Source organism: Castanea sativa, chromosome 3 (assembly GCF_040712315.1).
Source record: "Castanea sativa cultivar Marrone di Chiusa Pesio chromosome 3, ASM4071231v1".
In the NCBI taxonomy this organism is placed as follows: Eukaryota; Viridiplantae; Streptophyta; class Magnoliopsida; order Fagales; family Fagaceae; genus Castanea; species Castanea sativa.
The window spans coordinates 23,695,475-23,716,538 of record NC_134015.1 but is presented as its reverse complement, the minus strand read 5'-3'; the positions used below and the strand labels follow the sequence as shown (position 1 = coordinate 23,716,538).

The window sequence follows — 21,064 nt, the reverse complement described above, 5'->3', positions numbered from 1 at the left end:
TCCTCACTGATTAAATATGTGTATGGCATACAGCGTGCAACATGACGATCAGTAGGGTCTACACCCCTCAGTAAATTAATCTCGGCCTCCTTAATGATTTGCATTATGGATTCAAATTTAGCTTCATGGGTTGCATATCTAGCTTTCAAGGCCAATGCCTTTAGAATCGGGTCATCAAAGCGTCTGTTGAAGTTGCTAGCAACATGTCGAAGGCAATATCGGTGATATACCTATTCTGTTCCGTCCCTCCCTCTAGGCCACTGTCGAATGGCATTTTTGATACCCTTATGTCGGTCAGAAATAATGCAAATGCCCTTGGCAGGTATAACATGCTCAATCGAAGCCCAGAGACACTCTGAAAACCACCCCCAACTAGCCTCTAACTTCTTGTCCACAACAGCAAAGGCAAGAGGCAAAACCTTTTGGTTAGCATCGGTTGCCATTGCAATCATCAATACCCCTTTGTATTTACCATACAAATGAGTCCCATCAATACCGATCAATGGCCTGCAATATTGGAATGCAGCAATGCATGAAGGAAATGCCCAATATACATAGCGCAGTAACGCAGAATTCTCGTATGGCCTAGGTATGGTGTGATAGTTGTACTAGGTACCCGAATCCTGATCCAAGTATGCCAACAACAACTTTCGCAACCTTTGGTAAGACTCCTCCCAATCCCCAAATATCTTAGCTATTGCCTTTTGTTTTGTATCCCATACTTTATAGTAAGAAACCTCATGTTTATACTTAGTATGTATGATGTCCCAGAGATCTTGTATACGAGTAGTGTGATTTTGTCGCAATTTTTCCACAATTTCTGATGCAACAAAATTAGAATCCATCATTTTACCGTCTCTTCGCAGGCCAAAGGGTATACAAGTGTGTGGACCCACATAAGACGTGACCATCCATAGACCATTAAGTTTAACCTTCATGAATGCCCCAATGTACCACTTGCAATTGTCGTCAACGCATGCAGCGCACAATTTACTTTTGGTCGACCTCCGAATTATAAAATTTCTATTATCATTTGCTGCATATATTATCAATGCACGCTTCACCGCCTCTTTATTTGCAAAAGTCAACCCTTTATGAAAATGCATCCCATCTTCCCAATTAGAAACAAATGGTATTTGAAGACGTGAAGGATCAACCATATTTTCCCAAGTATTTGCGTAAAATGAGTTGGCAGGAGGTCTGTAGGTAGTGGTCGTATTTGTATCATGCTGGATGCCAATATCATCGTCTGCATCACCTTCATCATGATACTCCATATTTTCCTCTTCAAAATTGGGAACAACTTCATGGTCATCCATATCGTTCTCAAAGTCGTCTCGCTCAATCCTCTCTTCGTATTCATCCACATCATCAATATTTTCAACATCATTCGCGGTATGATCTTCGTCTTCGTCTTCCTCCTCTAAATGTGTCTCTTGAAGATGGATGGGTTCACTAGTATTGGCAACATGATCTTGAGATGGGAGTGTATAACCTCCCATTGTATACCCTCCCATTGTAGTACATCCATCATCTAGGGCTGTAAATTGTAAAGCCGTAGTTGTTTGTTGCACCACCTCAGTATCAACTTCTACAAGCGGTTCCGAACTTACGTACAACTCAGCAGCATTTATTTGGGGCATTTTTTGGATCCTATTAAACATCATCTTTACATGTTTGTCTTCTTTGATCGCCATATACCCGTAATTTATCCGTTCATGAAGGACTTCTTGTGGGTAACGATAAATAATCTTGATGTCATACCAAGCAGGGTTCAAATTCAATGAGTGCATTATTTTCCTCTTCAAATCATCCAACGTCTTCAACTTACGACGTATCATCATGTAGTTGCATTCAATACTTAGCCCTCTAAATGGGAATCCGTCAATCTCTCCAGGATTATCAAGGGGTCCACCATAGTATACATTTATATCAATATTCTTCAGAGATTGTGAACCTATTAGAGAGTAAAGTATAATATGTTAGTGACATATTTTATCTATTTTATTTAACATTAATTACAAAACCTTGAATATCTACTCAAAGTACAAAAATTACAACTTCTCACCCCACAATTGCATATACTCACCCCACATCACATACAAACACACTCAATCATTATCATTTCATACTCAAACAAATAAAAAAAAACTAAAGACAAAACTCACCCCCATTACAATATTTCAACTCAGTTCTAACAAAAATATAAATAAAAATATCAAACCAAACAACAAAAGTCATGAGGATGTGCAAATGAATGAGTGCAATTATGTAACATCATCATTCCAGTGCAAGAAAATTCATGGCATACCCTATTACACTACTATTAATGAAATAACATAGAGAAGGGTTCATCAGACAAAAAAAAAAAAAAAAACACACTAATGTAAATATGATCATGAGCAATCAAAATTAGACATATCATCTAATTTCAAAATCAAGGCATTAATATACAATTAAATATACCAGATGTGATATACAAACTCAAATTTAATACAAATTATGGAGAAAGGGAAGCAGATAAATTCACCGAAAGCTAGCAAAAAGACTTCCTAGAGAGTGAGGAGACCCTTACCTGACATGAGGATGTGCAAATATGCTACTAGGATTGTATGAGAGTGAAGAGAGGAGCAATGTATGTGTGAGAGTTGAGAGAGGAGCAATGTTTGCTAAATGTGTATGAGATGGTTTTGCTTTGCTGGACATTCATTGAATATGGGATGGTTTTGCTTTTCTGAAGAAATATGGAGATGGTTAGATTCTTGGACAGTTCTTTTTTTGAAGATTCCCGAGAGACCTACAAGAGACCTACAGACATGGAGACCATGTCTTCTTTTTTTGAAGACATACAGACATGGAGACCATGACTTCTTTTTCTGAAGATTCCCGAGAGACTTACAGGAGAGCTACAGCTGCAGACCAGACATGGAAGTGACAGATGGGACCTCTGACTGGTGAAAGACCCTATTTAAATATAGAGTTTCTGAGACTCGGTTTCATTTTTAGCAAACCGAGTCTCTAAGACTCGAGATCTAAGTGGCGTCTACGTGGACTCTCCGATAGGAATCGAGTCTTTAATGCTCGGTATAAAACTCGAGTCTTAGAGGCTTGATTTCCAAATGGAGGCCACGTGAATAAAACACCACATCAAACTGGAAAAATCGAGTCTTTAAGACTCGGTTTTATAGCCCAAAATCGAACCTCTGAGCCTCGAGATATTACTAAATTATATAGTTGGCAAACCGGGCCTGCTATTTTTGCCTCCTATTCCCTCATCTGTGGAAAAAAAAAAACATAGAAGCAAGTTTAACGGTCGACTTGTTGAGAGTTCGGAGTTGAGATCCACAGAATCAAATAAAAAGCGCGCGAAAGAGGTTCCTAGGGTTACTCTCTTGCAGAAAGAAAAGCAAAAATCTCAGCAATGGCGATCGACTCTCTCGTCCTCGGTAATCCCTTTTTCCTATTCACAATCTCCCAATCCTCACCAACATCTAACACTCACAACCACAAACTTTCCTCGTCGATTTTCTGGTTCAGGGGCAGGACAACAAGTCGGGAAGAGCTGCGTGGTGGTGTCGATGAACGGGAAGCGAATAATGTTCGATTGCGGTATGGATATGGCTTATCATGACCACCGCCGCTACCCCGATTTCTCTCGCATCTCCAACTCCGGCGATTTCGACAGCGCCCTCACTTGCATTGTCATCACCCACTTGTACCTAACTTTCTCAACCCAAGCTTATTGTTTCTTTGTTGTTTTTTTTTTTTTTTCAGTTTTGATTGAAATCACTGTATTTTCATTGATTTTGTTAATTGGATAGCCATTTGGATCACATTGGTGCTCTTCCTTACTTCACGGAAGTATGCGGGTACAGCGGGCCAATATACATGACGGTGAGTCTTTTACGTGTTCGATGAAATGTTTGGCTGAGATTTTTTTTTTTTTTTTGGCTTTGTTTTATAGGAAAAGTGCTTGACATATATTTGTGAACAATAACTCTAGAATCACGTTTTTTTTGGGCGGGGGTCTAGATGGTAGACAATAAAGTAATTTTGTGGTGAGCCCAGATGAGAATCCATAACAGCTTGATAACTTAACAGTTGTGAAAAGTTTTGTATATGTAGAATTGCGCATTTGTGAATGAAGTGTTATGCTACCTAATTTAGATTCTATGGGCCCAGTCATGGTCTAGCATCTTGGGAGTATTATGTGAGTTGGATTTGGAGACAGCTTACAATCATGTGAATTGGAATTTTTTGGTATATGTGTTGGAGCAGTGTGGTTTTAAGGAAAAAAAAAAGATGGTTGTCTCATATCTAGCCATGCAATATCTTAGGCTTCCAAAGAGGATGTTTCATATCTAGCCATGCAATAGTTGTGCCATCAGGTAGCGAACCTTAAGTGGTCGGGACATAAGGCGTTTTTATTTTGGTGCTGAGATGCTCTTGTTTAAATGTTGTATATTCCATGCAATTTTTTGTTCTTCCTTATTTTATGTTCTTTGGCTTGTTAGCTAGCAATTTTTTAGCAAGTAAACGATTGAGCAGGGGTGGGAGAGGCACGTTGACTTGTCAAATGGTTTATCAGAAGTTTGCAAGTGGACTTCCATAATCATGATTGGAATTTGATATTTATGTTGAAAATGATTGCACCACAGTATCCAACAAAGGCATTGGCTCCTTTGATGTTGGAAGATTATCGAAAAGTGATGGTTGAACGAAGGGGTGAAGAAGAACAATTTACTTCAGAGCATATTGTGGAATGCATGAAAAAAGGTACATGGATTTCCTTTTTCTGTACCAGCATATTTAATCTTTCTCATTGCCACTTTAAGAATATTTTTTTCCTTTTTGGTAAGACTAGACTTGTGCAATTTTATGATTCCTGCTTTTACTCTATGTTCTTGATGTCCTAGTGGTCATCCTGATTTTACTCTATATACTTTCCAAATTCAACATCTACTACTTCTTTCCTCATATATGTCTTTTTCTTTGTGTCTTGATTTGGTTCCTCTTTGCAGTTATAGCTGTGGATCTGAAGCAGACTGTGCATGTTGATAAGGATCTTCAGATTCGTGCCTACTATGCAGGACACGTATGGCTTCTGAAGTTCATCTATAGATTATTTTTTCAGTTGGCGGCCATGTTTTGCTTTCAATTGGACTTATTAGCCTTCTCTTTTAAAACTTCCAAAAATGTGTTATAATCTTTCTAGTATCTTTTATCTTGTCCATGACAATTTCATTTTTATTCTTACCTACATATTTTGTGATGTGGGAGACTCAAGAAGATTTTTCTTTAGTATTATTCATTTTTTCAGGTCAGTGTATTTTTGCATTTTTATGTTTTAGGTCCTAGTAGTTTATTAGGCTATTATTATTTTAATATTTGGAAGCAAGGTTATTTTTGTACTAAGGCAATTAGGTTTTTTTACACCAATTAGAACTAGGGTTTCCTATATAGGCAAGTTGTTGTACTCCTTTTAGAGATGATTTATGATTAAGATTTTGATGAGTGAAAAAAAAATGGCCTTTTTGTTTCTTAGGTTTGGTGCTGACTCCAGCCAACCCTATGTGCTATTTACTAGTGGTTTTCCTTACTTGCCGCTAACTCCAAGTCAGGCCTAGGTGCTGACTCCTAGGTTATATCCCTTTATTTTCCTATCTTTCAATTTTACTGTTCAGTTGTTACGGTTGTCTTGCGTCAAACTCCAAGTACTATTGTTGGTGTGTACCTCTTTATCCACAAGCTTCCTTACCCTGCTTGAACCACTCTATGTTTACTTGGTATTTGGGTGCTGCACTTTTGTGGCTGCTCTCCTCCCCATGTTTGACACCTTAAGGGAAAAAAAATCTAGGACTTAAAGCTCAGTTTTATTGTACCAGCTTATGCATATGGTGAAGCCGCATTCTGGAATTCTATGAATTTTAATTTGTACGAGCTATGGTTTAAAGAGGTGGTGGTACTCTAATGTTTTGACCCCCTCCTTTTTCTAGGTATATTTGACCCTTAATTAGTTTCCTTTTTTGATGCCATTTGGGATTTTCTGTTCGATTGGGACCTTGGTCTGGTGTCAAGCTCAAATAGACAGCTTTTCTTTCTGATTAGATTAAATACTTCCTCATTGATTGACACTTATTATCAAATTAGGATGGATTTACGGTCAAGTCCTTGACTTTGGTCAGTGCAGGACAGATTAGGAAATCTGCCTAGGGATGCTTATGTAATGGGCTCTAGGGTTTGAAACTTGAGGTTTTAGGCCTCCCAGGGGTTATGAAGAAAGCATTTTGGATTTGTTAGTTGGTTAGGGTTCCAAAAGGATAGAATTTAATTGCAAAGGACAGATACAGAGAACAACAAGTTGCAGGGTTTTCCAGAAGCATTTGATTTTATTTTATTTTAAAGGACTGAAACAGAGACCAACAGGTTACAGTATTTTCCAGTAGCATTGGAAAATTACGGTTTAGTGTTATGTTTTCAGTGTAAGTGGCTTGCTGCATCAGGAAACCAAGAATCACTCTGGCAGTGATGACATCAACTTGACCCTTCTTCCATGGCTGATTCAGAAAATCTGTTACATAGTATTGATATAGAGCATAATCATTAACATCTAGTTAAAGTTACATCATTATTGATAATTTTGACATGGTTTCCCCAAGATGATCTTTAACACAATCATTTCCTTAAGTAAGTCACTTTCAATGCTTTCCATAAATGATTTTGAGATAGCAGTTTATTTATGTTTCTTTTCAATGTTTATTATAGGCTCATCTCATGTTGTTAATTTAGCCTCCTTGTTATTTATGTCCCTAAGGTTCTTGGAGCAGCAATGTTTTATGCAAAGGTGGGAGATACTGCTATGGTTTATACAGGAGACTATAATATGACGCCAGATAGACATCTTGGAGCTGCTCAAATTGATCGACTGCAGCTGGACCTTCTTATATCAGAGTATGGAATATGTGTGTTTAGATTAATATGCTTCTCTATTTGTTGTTGTATTGCTTATCTGCTATTGTAAAAAAATATCTATGTTTTCACTCTTCCTATTTTTGTTTCTTATCCAATTTTCTCATTGATATTTTCTTTCTTTGAGATACACTTCATTGTTGTCAATGTGGATTAGGGAGACTTCATAGACAACATTCTGAATTGATAGTCAGACTTTGCTAATGGTTTATGGTAGTTTCTTTCCTTTTGGGTGTTATCAAAATTGTAGCTGTCATATGGGGTTAAGTCAAATTTAATTATGTCCCTCTTAAATGCCTTAAGATACCAAAATCAAAGGCAGACTTGAAGGTGAGAGTGGTTCTCTATAGGCCACCACATAGTAGACACTGGTCTTCCTTTCTCTCTCTTCATTCTGTGTGTTTTTAAGTGATTGTGAATGGGTGGATGGGCACAAGTCTTCCTGTAAGATTTAGAACAATGATAACAAAATCAGTGGATATTGAACTGCAAAATATATCTATGAATTTGACATCTATGTATATATTTATTTAATAAACGTCAAATTTTCCACTTTGTTTTATTCATTTATTGGTATAATCAAACATCAAACCATTGGAGCTCCTTTCTTGATCTTTTTTTTCCCCATGAGAACATATGCATTTTACTAAGAACACCACCACTGAGGGGTTCAACATCTCACTCTTTAGGTAATACCTTTGAAGGGATTGAGGATATGGGGATTGGCCCCCAGAAATTATAGCTGCAGGCCCAAAGGACTAAGTTGTGAGAAGCCCTATTAGCTATTCTAGGTGCGAAATTTACCAACTCAAGTTTAGAAAGAAGCTCCATTCTTACTTAGATATTATCATCTAAATGATTGGTTTTGTTTGGACAAACTATAATTTTCTATTTTAATGATATTCCTGTTGCAGGTCCACATATGCAACGACTATACGTGACTCAAAGTACGGTCGGGAGAGAGAATTTCTTAAAGCTGTATGGAATATCAACACTATAATATTTCAAATATTCTTATATTTCTACTGATTTTTGTTGCATCAGTTCTTGCCCCTTTTGTTCTCAATTTTAGTCTTTGGGATATACAAGTCATGGAACTTTTGAGCCTTTAAAATATTTTTATACCATTACCAATGCCCCAGTTGGTCCTATTCATGTGACTCGCTATCATGAAAAGAATTGTAATAGCTAAATGATGGTGTGCAATATTTGTTAGCCATTGATCAACATTTAAGACTAAGAAAGTCTTCATATTTTGACCGATCCAAGGTGAAAGGTGGGGCTGCTTCCCACTTTTCACCTTTTTCAGTAGCCTCCTTCGCTTACAATAGATATATTCTTTGTTGGGTAAGTGGTTATGGTGTTTTGCTACTGAAACAGATGCTTTTTGGAGGAGGGTTGTAGAGCTTAAATATGGTACTAATTGGGGTGGGTAGTATTTGAAGGAGGTTAAAGGAGGGTATAGGGTTTGTTTATGGAAGTATATTCGATCGGGATGGAATTACTTTGCCAGGTCTGTGTCATTTTCTGTTGGCAAAGGAACTGATGTTTGCTTTTGGCTTGACTGGTGGTGTGGTAATGGGGTCTTAAAGGATGTTTGACGTAGGAAAAATTGGAGAAATTTGTTTGTGTGGTTGTGGTGAGTTAAGGGTGGCTGTTTGCTTATTATTGTGCAGTAATATATTATTACTTTTTGTAGGGAAGTATCTAAACAGGGATCTAAAAAGGCAGAGATAAAATAAATAAATAAGTTGTTCCCTTTAGTATGTTTCACATTAAACATTCAAAGACCATGGGCAGGGCATGACCCAGACTTTTCAGTGACTGATGTAGAGAACCAAATCTAAATGCATCACTCCCATTTCCTTTTCTTTCTTAATAGTAATTTTCAAACTTTCTTTTGATATGCATGTGGTCTGCATATGTTTATTTGTTTCTTGTGTTAATGTCCTGATTATCATACTTTTTGAACTCACATGAAAACCTTTTTAGAGTAATATTATGCGTATATATTTGTTTGTCTCCTAGTTTAAGGTTTTGCGTGTTTGACCTACAATGATTCTTTGTTTTTCCTGCTTAACAAATGGATGTAGGTTCATAAATGTGTTGCCGGTGGAGGAAAGGTGCTCATTCCTACATTTGCACTGGGAAGAGCTCAGGTGTTCTAATCAATATATTTATTAATTTTACTTTATTTGATTGTGATTTCTTCAAACTTGGAGTTTAATTGTCATGATCCAAATTAACAAGAAACAAATTTAACTACATGATTGACTTATCCATCAAACAAACATCATTTAGAGTGCTTAAATCTTTTCTTTAGAACCTTAGTGGATTGGTCATCTGCTTTGCAAAACCAATCATTCTCTTCTTTTCTTGATTTTCATGATTTATATAATTTTTGTACATGATTTGTTGACTCCCTCTACACTTCTTGTGTACTAGGGCATCCCCTTTTTTTATATCAATAAATCTTATTACTTATCGAAAAGAAAAAAGACTAAATCTCAAAATTAAATAAAACTTAAATAAATGAAGTCTTAAATATTCTTTGCATAAATATCCTTAACTAGAGAGAAACTCCAATCTCATCTAGTCCGAAATAAAATAGGAACAGCTAAAGTTCTGTAAATAATGTCAACTATGGTCAAAGTCATTTAAGTTCTCCAAAACTCCATCTTCACTTACCACCGAGTACCCCAAGGCTATAAATCCTAGCTAAACCTTAATTTAAAAGTTATCAATGAAAGAGTGAGCTACACAGCCCAGTAAGCTATTGTACATAAAATGCAACTAAATAGAGTCAAGTTATGCCTGAATATTAACTTAGTAACCTTAAATATAGTTCCAAAGCATATATTTACATGGTATAAGTTCATTACGAACTATTCTCTAGTATTATAAAATTGTTGTGCACTATTTTTTTTTTGATAACCTTATCCCTTATCAATTAGGAACTCTGTATCTTGTTGGAGGATTACTGGGAGCGTATGAATTTAAAGATTCCCATTTACTTCTCTTCAGGTTTGCTTTATTAGATTTACTCCTTTTTTAATTGCATGCATGATACTTGGCCACAATGTATGTGGTGATCTATCAAATGCTGAGTTTCTTTTAAACCTTATCGTTTTGAATGCATGAGTTATATATTGAGATAAATAACAGGCGCCTGAATAATGGAATTATGTATATGTAAATGGTGGCATATTACTTCTATGTATAAGAAAAAATTCGTATTAGAATTATCATGGTGGTTATATAGTCCATGCTCTTTCAATTTATCTCCTCCTTGTGGTGTTTTCCCCCTGAATTGATGATATTATTTTTTGTTTTTCTTCATTTAGGTCTGACTATGCAAGCCAATATGTATTATAAAATGCTTATCAGTTGGACCAGCCAGAAGGTGAAAGAGACATATTCTACACATAATGCATTTGATTTTAAACATGGTACGTCTACTTTTTTATCTGCTATTGAGAGATTGTATTAAATTTAAGTTGTTCTGTAGGATTTGCAGTTACTGTTTCTTCTGGTGTATTTTCACAGTAAAATCTATTGAATTAATGGTTTTCTGAAGCTTCTCAATCAGCTAGTCTCAGTTTCCTTTTTCACTCTATTGAATTAATGGTTTTCTGAAGCTTCTCTGGTGCATTATGCGTCGGTGCTGTGGTGAAACAGTGGGTCATTTGTTGTTACATTGTGGAAAGGCTTATCAACTGTGGTGTTTTGTCTTTAGGAGTTTTGGGATTTCATGGGTTCCCTCATGTACGGTGTCAGATTTTCTATTTAGTTGGTGGAATTGGTTAGGGAAGCATTCATCTTACATTTGGAACCTAGTTCCGTTGTGTTTGATGTGGCGTATTTGGAGGGAACGCAATCGGCGAATGTTTGAGGATTTGGATAGATCTGAGTACCAACTGCTTGCTTTCTTTTTTGGTTCTCTTTTTGATTGGGCTAGGGCTTGGGGACTCACATCTAGTGACTCTCTTCCTCTATTCCTTAGCTCTCTTCTTCTTTGTAATTAATGTTTTTCTATGTTTTTCGCTTTTTCATCTTTTTTGTACTTTTGTTATGCTGGTGCTAATTTTCATCTAGCAGTTTTTTTAATATACTTTTTCTTACCTATCAAAAAAAAAAAAAATCAGCTAGTCTTAGTTTCCTTTTTCACAAGATTAATTTCTTAAGCTAGTCTACAGCAAGGCTTCCTAATCTTCTTGTTACAACCTCTCAGAATTTTAAGCTGCATATTTAATAGGGGATAAAAACTCTGAGGACAATTGAACTCATTTAGCCATATTTTTCTGCTTTAATTACTAGTGTAGTTTTTCAATGAGAAAAGACTACATTTCATTAGATGAATAGCTTACTTTCCCATTTAGTATTTACAGAAAAACAAGGGACAACCTGATCTTTCACATATTGAATTGCTTGCTATAACTGAATCCTGTCATGTAGTCATATAGTTTTAATTTACTACAAGTGGTAATATAAATTTCTGCCATGGACTCAATTCAATAGTAATAAAACATGTATAACCAAATCTACTTTTTTTTTTTTTTTTATAAAAAAATATATGGATCCTACTTCCAATCAAGAAAATTCTTGATTGTTAATTCACTTAATGGTAACCTCCTAGTCTTAAACAAAGCAATACAAGAAAGAAACACAGGAATTGATAAATCAGAACACATAACATAGAAGGGGAACTTTTTTTTTTTTTTGCAATTTCTTTTCACTAAGATTTATTTTCACAATAAAAAAAAATTAAAATTTTCAGGCAAGAATATAGGGAATGACTAAGTCTTTCTGGCTTTCTTGAACTTTCTTCTAGTCCACTTTCAGGCTCTTCTCTGTCCGGCACCCCTTTTTCTTATTTCCAATGATATGGTCTTTTCTTTTCTTCAGATTTTCACCTTAAAAAGCTCCAGGCCTTCAATAGAAACTATTTCATGCTCTTTTTAGGGTATTCATCTTGTAATGAAAAAGATTTTCTCACATGATTTGGGCAGAGTTTCTGCCGTCTCTTCCCACAAATTTTCTTTTAATTCAAGCAGAGCATTCTCACTTTTTTTCTCTCAGAACTCTCTATCTCTCAATTTTTTTTCCTGGAGTGCAGCCCCCATCTTATTAGAGCAAGCTAAGTGAGTGTTTTGATTTAACTTAGCCTCCAAAATTCCTATCACAGAGATCCAGCCACTGTTTCATCTTCATAAAAAACATTTCCCCACTGGATCTCTAGTTCTCTCTCTCTCTCTCTCTCTCTCTCTCTCTCTCCCTAGCACCTTTCTATAGTTTTGACTTGTACACTTTTGATATGCCATTGGTTTTCTTTGTTTGATAAAATCACAATTAGCATGACATAGTACATGTTCTCACCAGATTCTGTTTCTGTGATAAATAAATCTCACCAATGGATTTAATTTTTAAGTTTTGCAATTAAAAGTATTAGAAAGGCAAAATCATCACTATTTTCTCTGTTTCAAAAATTAGAGAAAAATACACTATTGCTATTCAGTAACTACTCCTCCCTTACTATGATGTAAACTGTAGATTTTCATTCCCACAATAGCATGTTTAGAATGCTTGCTGCACTATCTAAATAATTTAAATTTCTCAAGTCTTTACTTGTGTTTATTTTTGTACTCCTTCCCTCAAGCTTTTCTGGTCAGAATTTTTTAAAGGCTAAAAACTGGCCTCACTGTGTCTGTAGAGATAATTATCATTTCAAATAGTGCTCTCAATATCATTTAATTCATTGGAATTTATATTGCATTGCATGATGGTTAATTATTTGATAGATTCTGTGCCATACTGACTGTGTTTGGATGTTGCAGTTCTTAATTTTGATCGTTCTATGATAGCTGCTCCTGGACCCTGTGTTCTTTTTGCCACACCTGGTTGGCTCAGTGGCGGTTTTTCACTTGAGGTTTTTAAGCAGTGGGCTCCATCTGAATTGAATCTTGTTACATTGCCTGGGTACCAACCTTATTATTTTTTTCCTTTTGGTTAAGAATGATTTTACGTAGTTTGGAACCTAAATAATGATTTTATATACAATCTGACTTCCAACTCTCTGAAATGGTGGCAGGCAACCATTTGATGTGAATCACCTCGTAAATCTATAATACTGTTATACTTATCAAAAAAATCTATAATGCTGTTATAAATGTTAAAATGAAAAGCACAATGTCTTGTTCATAGGTTTATTGGGTCATTTATACTGTTTCTTCACATTCTGATGCTACAAATCAAACATGCTGGTATTGGTTTAAAAAATCTTGGACTAAAGGTCTCTCAAATGGCATCTATCATTTAGTTAAACCCACTCACTTGCATCACTCTTCTCATAAGGTGATACTCAAGGTTAAACTCATATCTGACTACTGAAGTTATTGTAATGTATCTTCATATGCTATTTTTGCATACTGAATAGAGATATCAAATTGTTAACTGCATGATGCTCAGTTTATAATTTGCATTGTGATTAATACCTCTGTTAAAATAGGTTGAAGTGAATCCAAATTTTCAGCATGCCCCATCATGCATTCCCTCTGATATTCTTATTTGATTTTCTGAGTTGGAAATGTACACTAGAACTAACCTCCTGACAGAACGAATTCTTATTGTACTGTCTCTAGTAGCATTTATTCTAAACTTTTTCACTAGGTGCATATGAGCTTGAATCACAGAGATCTTTAACTGATATATGGTTCTCTTGGACGAAACATTAAATTTGAAGCTTCTTAAGTTTCATGAAAAATTAACTGAGAATTGAGAATCCGTTTAAGCATGATTCTCAGTTCAAAGGTACATGATGTCTTTTATTATCTGAAAATGCTGGATTGTAAAGTTAATCTTATATGAACCTAATAAGTAGCACAAATGCAACACTTCTTGGGTGCTTTTAGACACTAATCAGCACACATCCAACTCTAGGATATGGCCATCTTTTACAAAGTAACAGGGAAGTAACTGTAGGAAAAAAATACAATTAATGTTTTTAACATTCGTTCTGATCCTTTTGTCTTTGAATCTTACTTCAATGGATAATGTAGGAATGCATGTTTGATAAAATTTCTAACTAGTGCACAAATGAGCATCTGCGAGAGCTTGCCAGGCCCACCCTGTGCAATTTTACACAAAACATGTGGCCCCACTCATACACATGTTACAAACCCACCGACAACTGATGCTCTCATTCCTCAAAGTTATTATAAATTACAACTAAAATGCTATTTGTTTCTCAGAAAAAAAGAAAAAAAAGAAAAAAAAAGGCTATTAATCTTCGTTGTACTACGTCTATTGTAGGTACTGTGCGGCTGGAACCATAGGACATAAATTGATGTCAGGTAAACCCACCAAAATTGATCTGGACAAGAATACTCAACTTGATGTGCGATGCCAGGTTAATGTTTATCTCTTAATTCACATATACTTTCTGCATCTTATCATTTTTTTAATGAGTTTTGTCCTTGTTTAATGGTGTTAAGATTCCTCTTGTTTTATCTTAACCTATATTTCAATTGGCTAACAAAAAAGTAGGCTTGATGATGCTTGAAGCTCGAAGACAATTTTATTTATCAATTGGATTTTATTTAGGTCTTATTAGTTAATTAGGTTACTAGTATTTTATATAATTTCTTAGTGTCAAGAGTATATTTGTGATTCACTAATTGGATCTCCTACGTCAATTAGAATTTAGGCTAAGTCATAATAGTCTATATAAGTATACTATTGTACTCTTATGGAGACAAGTTTATAGCTTGCTTGATTAGTAAAAAAATTTATTGAAATTTTCCAATGGTCTTGTTCTGATTCCAGCTAACCCTAGGTGCTGATGCCTAGGTTATTTTATTTAAGTTTTTTTTTTTTTTTTTTTTTTTGTGTGTGTTGTTACATCCGTTTTAGTGTTGTCCTGCATCAAATTTTTGCATCGGAGCTTGCTTGTTCTACATCGTAAAGCCTTCTGCCTTAGGCTAGGCCCTTCATTGATTGTTTTGTTTTTGAGCTTGGCCAATTAATTTAAGAGTGGTCCTCTTCACTCACCGTTCTATCTGTTTTTGTTTCTTCTAGAATATTAAATCTGGTTTCTGTTTTTAAGGTTTGCTAATTTTGTTAGGAAAACTTTGCACGAATCACTTTTTCTCCATTTGTTATGGCAGCATCTACGCCCAGCACCCAGGAAGAGAAAAGAAAATCAAGATTCTATCATCCTTTTCATCTGAAATAGTAAATCAATGTCATAAAAAAAATCGTAATATTATGATCTTGATATATATTCTTGAAGGGCAAAGCCACAGTTTAGGCAAAAACTGCCTCTACTTACGACAAAAATATTAATTGACACATGAAACCAACACCAAGATGATCTTGGTCTGAGAGTGAGGAAATAGTTGAGCTACAATACTTTCTCTGTGATATTCAAGATTATTGCTCTTCATAAAATGAAAGGATTTCAAAAGAAGAACAAGACAGTGGGGTTTAAGAATGGAACTGATGAACATAGTCTCAGCTTCAGATTTTATTCAATTCCTTCTCGTTTCTCCTTTTGGTGAAAGTTTGGATAGGAGTCAAAAGGAAGAATTTCTGTTGTTTGGAGCCATTCTTTGCTATTCCATTTGGAATTTATGGAACCAGGTGTTTTTTGAAGGGTTGTTGATCAATCATGATGAGTTGGTCCCTAGAATTCTAAATTTCTCCCAAAAAACGCTTCCTAGAGTGTTATCTGATACTTCCCAATTCTTTTGGAGATTGGGAGTCATCGAAGAGGGCGAATTCCTTTTCGTTTTGAGAATATGTGGTTAAAGGCAGAGGGGTTTTTAGATAAGGTGAAGTCCTGGTGGGAGAATTACCATTTTCAAGGGACTCCTAGTTACATTCTTGCCAAGAAGTTGACTGCTCTAAAAACGGACCTAAAGAAGGGGAACGAAACAGATTTTGGCAATATCACAGTTAAGAAATAGCAATTATGGAGTAAGTTAAATGCTTTAAATGTAAAAGAGGACAATCAACCTCTATCAGAGAAGGAAAAATTGGAAAAAGCAACATTTTGCGCTGAACTTGAGAAGGCAGCATTGTTAGAGGAGATTAGCTGGAGACAAAAGTCCAGAGTGTTGTTTTTAAAGGAGGGCGACTCCAATACGAGGTTTTTTCATAGGATAGCTAATTCTAATAGAAGAAATAATTGTATTGAAAACCTTATGATTGATGGGACTTTGTCTTCCAACCAAGATAGGATCGTTGACCATATTGAGCAATTCTATATGAACCTATACTCTGTGCAGCAAGGGCAGCATCCTTTCCTAGATGTATTGGATTTTCCAAGGATTTCAGGGTATAATGTGGATTGGTTAGAGAGACCCTTTGAGGAAATTGAGATTTTTTAAGTCATCAAGGAGTGTAATGGGGATAAATCTCCTAGACCTAAAAGTTTTTCAATGGCTTTCTTTCAAGCTTGCTGGGGGATTCTCAAATCAGACATCATGGCTGTGTTCCACCATTTCCATGTTACAGGTCAGTTTGAAAAAAGCTTGAATGTAACTTTCATTGCTCTCATTCATAAAAAAGCTGCACAAGTGGAAGTAAAGGACTTTCGGCCTATCAGCCTTGTTGGGGGGTTTATAAAATTCTTGCTAAAGTTTTGGCTATTCATCTTTGCATGGTCTTAGGAGAGATCATCTCAGCTCCTCAGAATGCCTTTGTTCCAAATAGGCAGATTCTTGATTCCGTTCTTATTGCTAATGAATGTCTTGACAGTAGATTGAAGTCTGGTCAGCCAAGGTTGTTATGTAAATTGGACATAGAGAAAGCCTTTGATCATGTGAATTGGGGGTTTCTTACTCACTTACTTGAGCGTTGTGGATTTTCTGATAAGTGGAGGCGAAGGATTTTTTTTTGTTTATTAACGGTTCTTTTTTCTATTCTTTTTTCCATGGGTTTTTTGGAAATTCAAGGGGGTTGCGGCAAGGTGATCCTTTGTCCCCCTTGTTATTTGTGTTGGTTATGGAAGCCGTCGGTAGAATGTTGGATAAGGCTGTCCATGAAGGTTGTTTGTCAGGTTTTAGTGTAGTTGTTTCTACTGGAAGATCCTTGATGGTTTCCCATCTTCTTTTCGCTGATGATACTCTAATTTTTTGTGATGCTAATATTGATCAAATGCTGATTCTCCGTATGGTGCTCATTTGGTTTGAGGTTGTGTTTGGTTTGAAGGTAAATTTGGGTAAGTCTGAACTAGTGGCTGTGGGGGCAGTTCATAACATGGATATTTTGGTGGCTGTCTTAGGCTGCAAGCAAGGGTCCCTCCCAATGAAATATTTGGGTCTTCTTTTGGGGGCAAAATTTAAGGACAAGTCAATATAGAATCCAACTCTAGAGAAGATGGAAAGAAAATTAGCAGGTTGGAAAAAATTATATTTATGCAAAGGGAGGTAGAGTCACTTTAATTAAAAGCACTCTCTCAAATCTTCCTACTTATATTCTTTCTTTATTCCCTATTCCTACTTCTATGGCCAACTGTATTGCTAGACTTCAGCGGGACTTTCTATGGGGTGGCCTAGGAGATGAGCCCAAATTTCATCTGGTTGATTGGTCTACGGTGTGTACTCCGCTTTCTTCAGGTGGGTTGGGGATTAGGAACCTGAGAACTTTCAATGTAGCTCTTCTAGGAAAGTGATTATGGAGATTTGGGCAAGAAAGGATGCTCTATGGCGTTAAGTGATAGAGGTGAAGTATAGTTGTGATTGGGGTGGTTGGTGTTCTAGTTCTTTCTCTGGTCCATATGGAGTCAGTTTGTGGAAAAATATTAGAAGGGGGTGGCACTCCTTATCTTGGTTTATTATGTATGAAATTAGAGATAGATCAAAAGTGCAGTTTTGGCTAGATCGTTGGTGTGGAACTTTTTCTCTCACAGACCGCTATCCTGAATTATATAGGATTTGTCGTAGCAAAGAGGCAAGTGTGGCGGATCTAATGACGTACACCAATGGAGTCCTCCATTGGGAGATTCAGTTTTGTAGGGAGGTGCATAATCGTGAATTGGAAGCTTTTAGGAGCTTCATCAATACCATTTATAGCACTCCTGTTAGGGGGATCGGGGAGGATAAGAGATGTTGGCTGCCTTGTAAGAGTAAGTGGTTCACGGTTAGTGCATACTACCATCTTCTAGTTGGCCATAGTAAACAGTTTTTCTCTTGAAAAAGCATTTGGAAGCAAAAGATTCCCTCTAGAGTGGCTTTCTTTGTATGGACCGCAACCTTGGGAAAATGTTTGACAATTGATAATTTAAAGAAAAGAAAGGTTTGCATTTTGGATTGGTGTTATATGTGCAAGTGTAATAGTGAAAGTGTTGACCATCTATTCCTTCATTGCTCGGTTGCTTTGGAGTTGTGGGATATGGTCTTTGGTTTATTTGGAGTTTGTTGGGTTATGCCTAAGTCTGTTGTTGGGCTTTTTGCTTGCTGGCAAGGTTGTTTTGGTCACCATCGTAATGGAGATATATGGAAGGTCGTTCCTCATTGTTTGATACGATATATTTGGAAGGAGAGAAATAGTAGGTGTTTTGAAGACAATGAGCGTTCCATGCCTGATCTCAAGCTTCTATTTTTCTGAACCTTACTTGACTGGTTCTCTGTGTGGAGAAACCAACATTTTTCTTCCATTTTGGAGTTACTTGACTTTGTAATGTTCGTTTTTGATTTGTTCACACCCCTATATACTCCCTGTGTACTTGGGTGTCTCTCTCTTTTTGATATCAATGAATCATTATTACTTATCAAAAAAAAAAAAAAGAATTCTAAAGCTTGTAGATGAGCACAAGCTCACCAGAAGGCCTGCTGTTACCCAATTACCACTGAGTCTTCTTCCCTAAAGTTGTCTCCTCCAGATAGACAGGCCTTAAAAATCGATGTAGGTGCAGCGGTTGGCCCCAGGTTCTCTTCAATAGCTGTTATGGCAAGAACCTGGAGAGGGGAGCTGGTATTTGCTTGCTCTCAGAGAATAAACACCTCCTTCCCTCTCCAAGTTGAAGCTAATGCCATTAAGTGGGCTCTGATTCTGTCCTCGAGGCTGGTGGCCAATTCCATTTCCATTGAGACCCCAAGATTTGCTATGATGTCCTAGCTGACCCCAGTTTGATCCCTCCTTTGAGAATTAGAGCCATTTGTCTTAGACATTCGTAAGCTGCTTTCTGATGCTCCTAATGTTTCTGTTTGTTGGGTGTAAGAAATGTAAATGGGGCAGCGCATTTTGCTTGCCAAATGGTTTCTTAGCTGTAACCTGTTTGGTTTTTTTGATGTAGGTTGCTGCCCACCCTGTTTTGTTTCTGTTATCAGGGACGAGGCTGTTATCTGTGTATATATATTTTTTGGTTTTGGTTTTGCTCAAGAAAGTCTTTCATTCATAAAAAAAAAAAAAAAAAAAGAAAGACAGTTTGCTCTGTCTATGCTTAAAATAACGGTAAATTTCTTGTTAAATCTGTGTGAACGAGTCTACCTGTTGAATGGTCCCTTTAACTCCTTAAATGAGATACAATATGCATACTCTTTAAATAAAGCTCTCTCTCTCTCTCTCTCTCTCTCTCTCTCTCTCTCTCTCTGTGAGAAACTGAAATGCTTTTGTGTTAAAAAATTTCCCATTATCTAAAGTTTGCCGGAAATTGTGTTTTATATTGCCAGATTCATCAATTGTCTTTCAGTCCTCATACAGACGCCAAAGGGATCATGGATCTTGTCAAATTTCTCTCCCCCAAGCATGTGATACTAGTACATGGCGAAAAACCTAAGATGGCTACTCTAAAAGGAAAAATACATTCTGAATTGGGAATTCCATGTGATGACCCTGCAAACAATGAGACAGTTAGTATTTCTTCAACTCATTATGTGAAAGCAAGAGCCTCAGACACTTTTATCCACAGTAGTTTGAATCCAAACTTTAAGTTTTCAAAAAGCATTTCAGAAGATGAATCTGGTTCGTGTTTGAAAGATAGAAGGTTCATGCCGCAGCTGCAAGTAACAGATGAAAGGACAGCAGAAGGGATCTTGATTGAGGAAAAGAATAAAAAAGCAAAGATTTTACACCAAGACGAGCTTCTTCTCATGTTGGGAGAAAAGAAGAATGAGGTTCGGTTTGCTTACTGTTGCCCCATACATGTTAGCAACTTGGAAGAGACCAAAAGCACATCAGATAATGTGCTTTGCACATCTGACAGATGCTCTTGGCTTCATTTGTTGAATAATAAACTTTCAGGTCAAATTTCTGGTGGAAACATCCAAGATTTTGGGGAACATCTTCAAGTAGAATCATTTGATATATCTGTTTGTCTGAATGACAGATGCCCTTACAGAATAATTGACAGTAAAAAAAAATCTGAAGCAGTGTTTTTTTGCTGCACTTGGTCAGTCTCAGATGAGAAGCTTGCGTGGAAAATCATTTCGATAATGGAGAATTTTGATTGTGAATCTCATTGAGTTATATATGGTGAAGTCTGCCATGAGTTACTTTCTGTAATCAATTTATGACATTGAGCTTAAAGGAATCACCTTATAAAATAGTACGATTCTTGTGAGTAATTTTTGTCTTTATTTTTAATTATGTTCCAATGATGGGGTGGTAGGTTAAAGTACCATGCTAGCTAACCATTTCAATGTTTGGGAACTTTCTCTTAAGTCAAGGCGTGCAACTTCTCTGATACTTTAGGGGGTGTGTTGGCAAGTAAGTTCTAACACATTTTTACACATTTTAAACAATTTTACACATATTTTAACACACTTTTTCACCCACACATATATCAAAAACACTCAAACAACATTACTCAAACTAACCAACAAACATGCCCTTAGTTTTGACAGAAGGGAAACATTGTTGTGCGTGCACACTTTCACACATCTGTGCACACATGCAAAAAACAATTGAAAACGTAACAGTTTTTTTTTTTTTTTTTTTTTTTTTGTGCATATGTGCACGGACTTGAATATGAACGAATTTGAAATTGTGTCTTCAATGCACAATTTCAATTGTTTTTTTGTGCATGCATAGACATGACAGAAAATAGCTCAATCAATAGTCAATCTAATTCTAACCTTCATTCTTCAAGTTTGGT

The 21,064-nt window shown here is 36.2% G+C and overlaps 1 protein-coding gene across 1 annotated transcript; it reads left to right on the top strand.

Moving 5' to 3' along the window:
* The first annotated feature begins 3,289 nt into the window (after positions 1 to 3,289).
* LOC142627459 (cleavage and polyadenylation specificity factor subunit 3-II) lies at positions 3,290 to 20,531 on the top strand. The gene is made up of 13 exons (XM_075801324.1): positions 3,290 to 3,446; positions 3,538 to 3,715; positions 3,822 to 3,894; positions 4,659 to 4,776; positions 5,022 to 5,095; positions 6,815 to 6,951; positions 7,884 to 7,947; positions 9,063 to 9,128; positions 9,924 to 9,993; positions 10,314 to 10,418; positions 12,804 to 12,945; positions 14,278 to 14,374; positions 19,641 to 20,531. The coding sequence occupies exons 1-13, from the start codon at positions 3,422 to 3,424 to the stop codon at positions 20,430 to 20,432; spliced, it is 1,941 nt and encodes a 646-aa protein (XP_075657439.1). The 5' UTR covers positions 3,290 to 3,421; the 3' UTR covers positions 20,433 to 20,531.
* Positions 20,532 to 21,064: the final 533 nt, after the last annotated feature.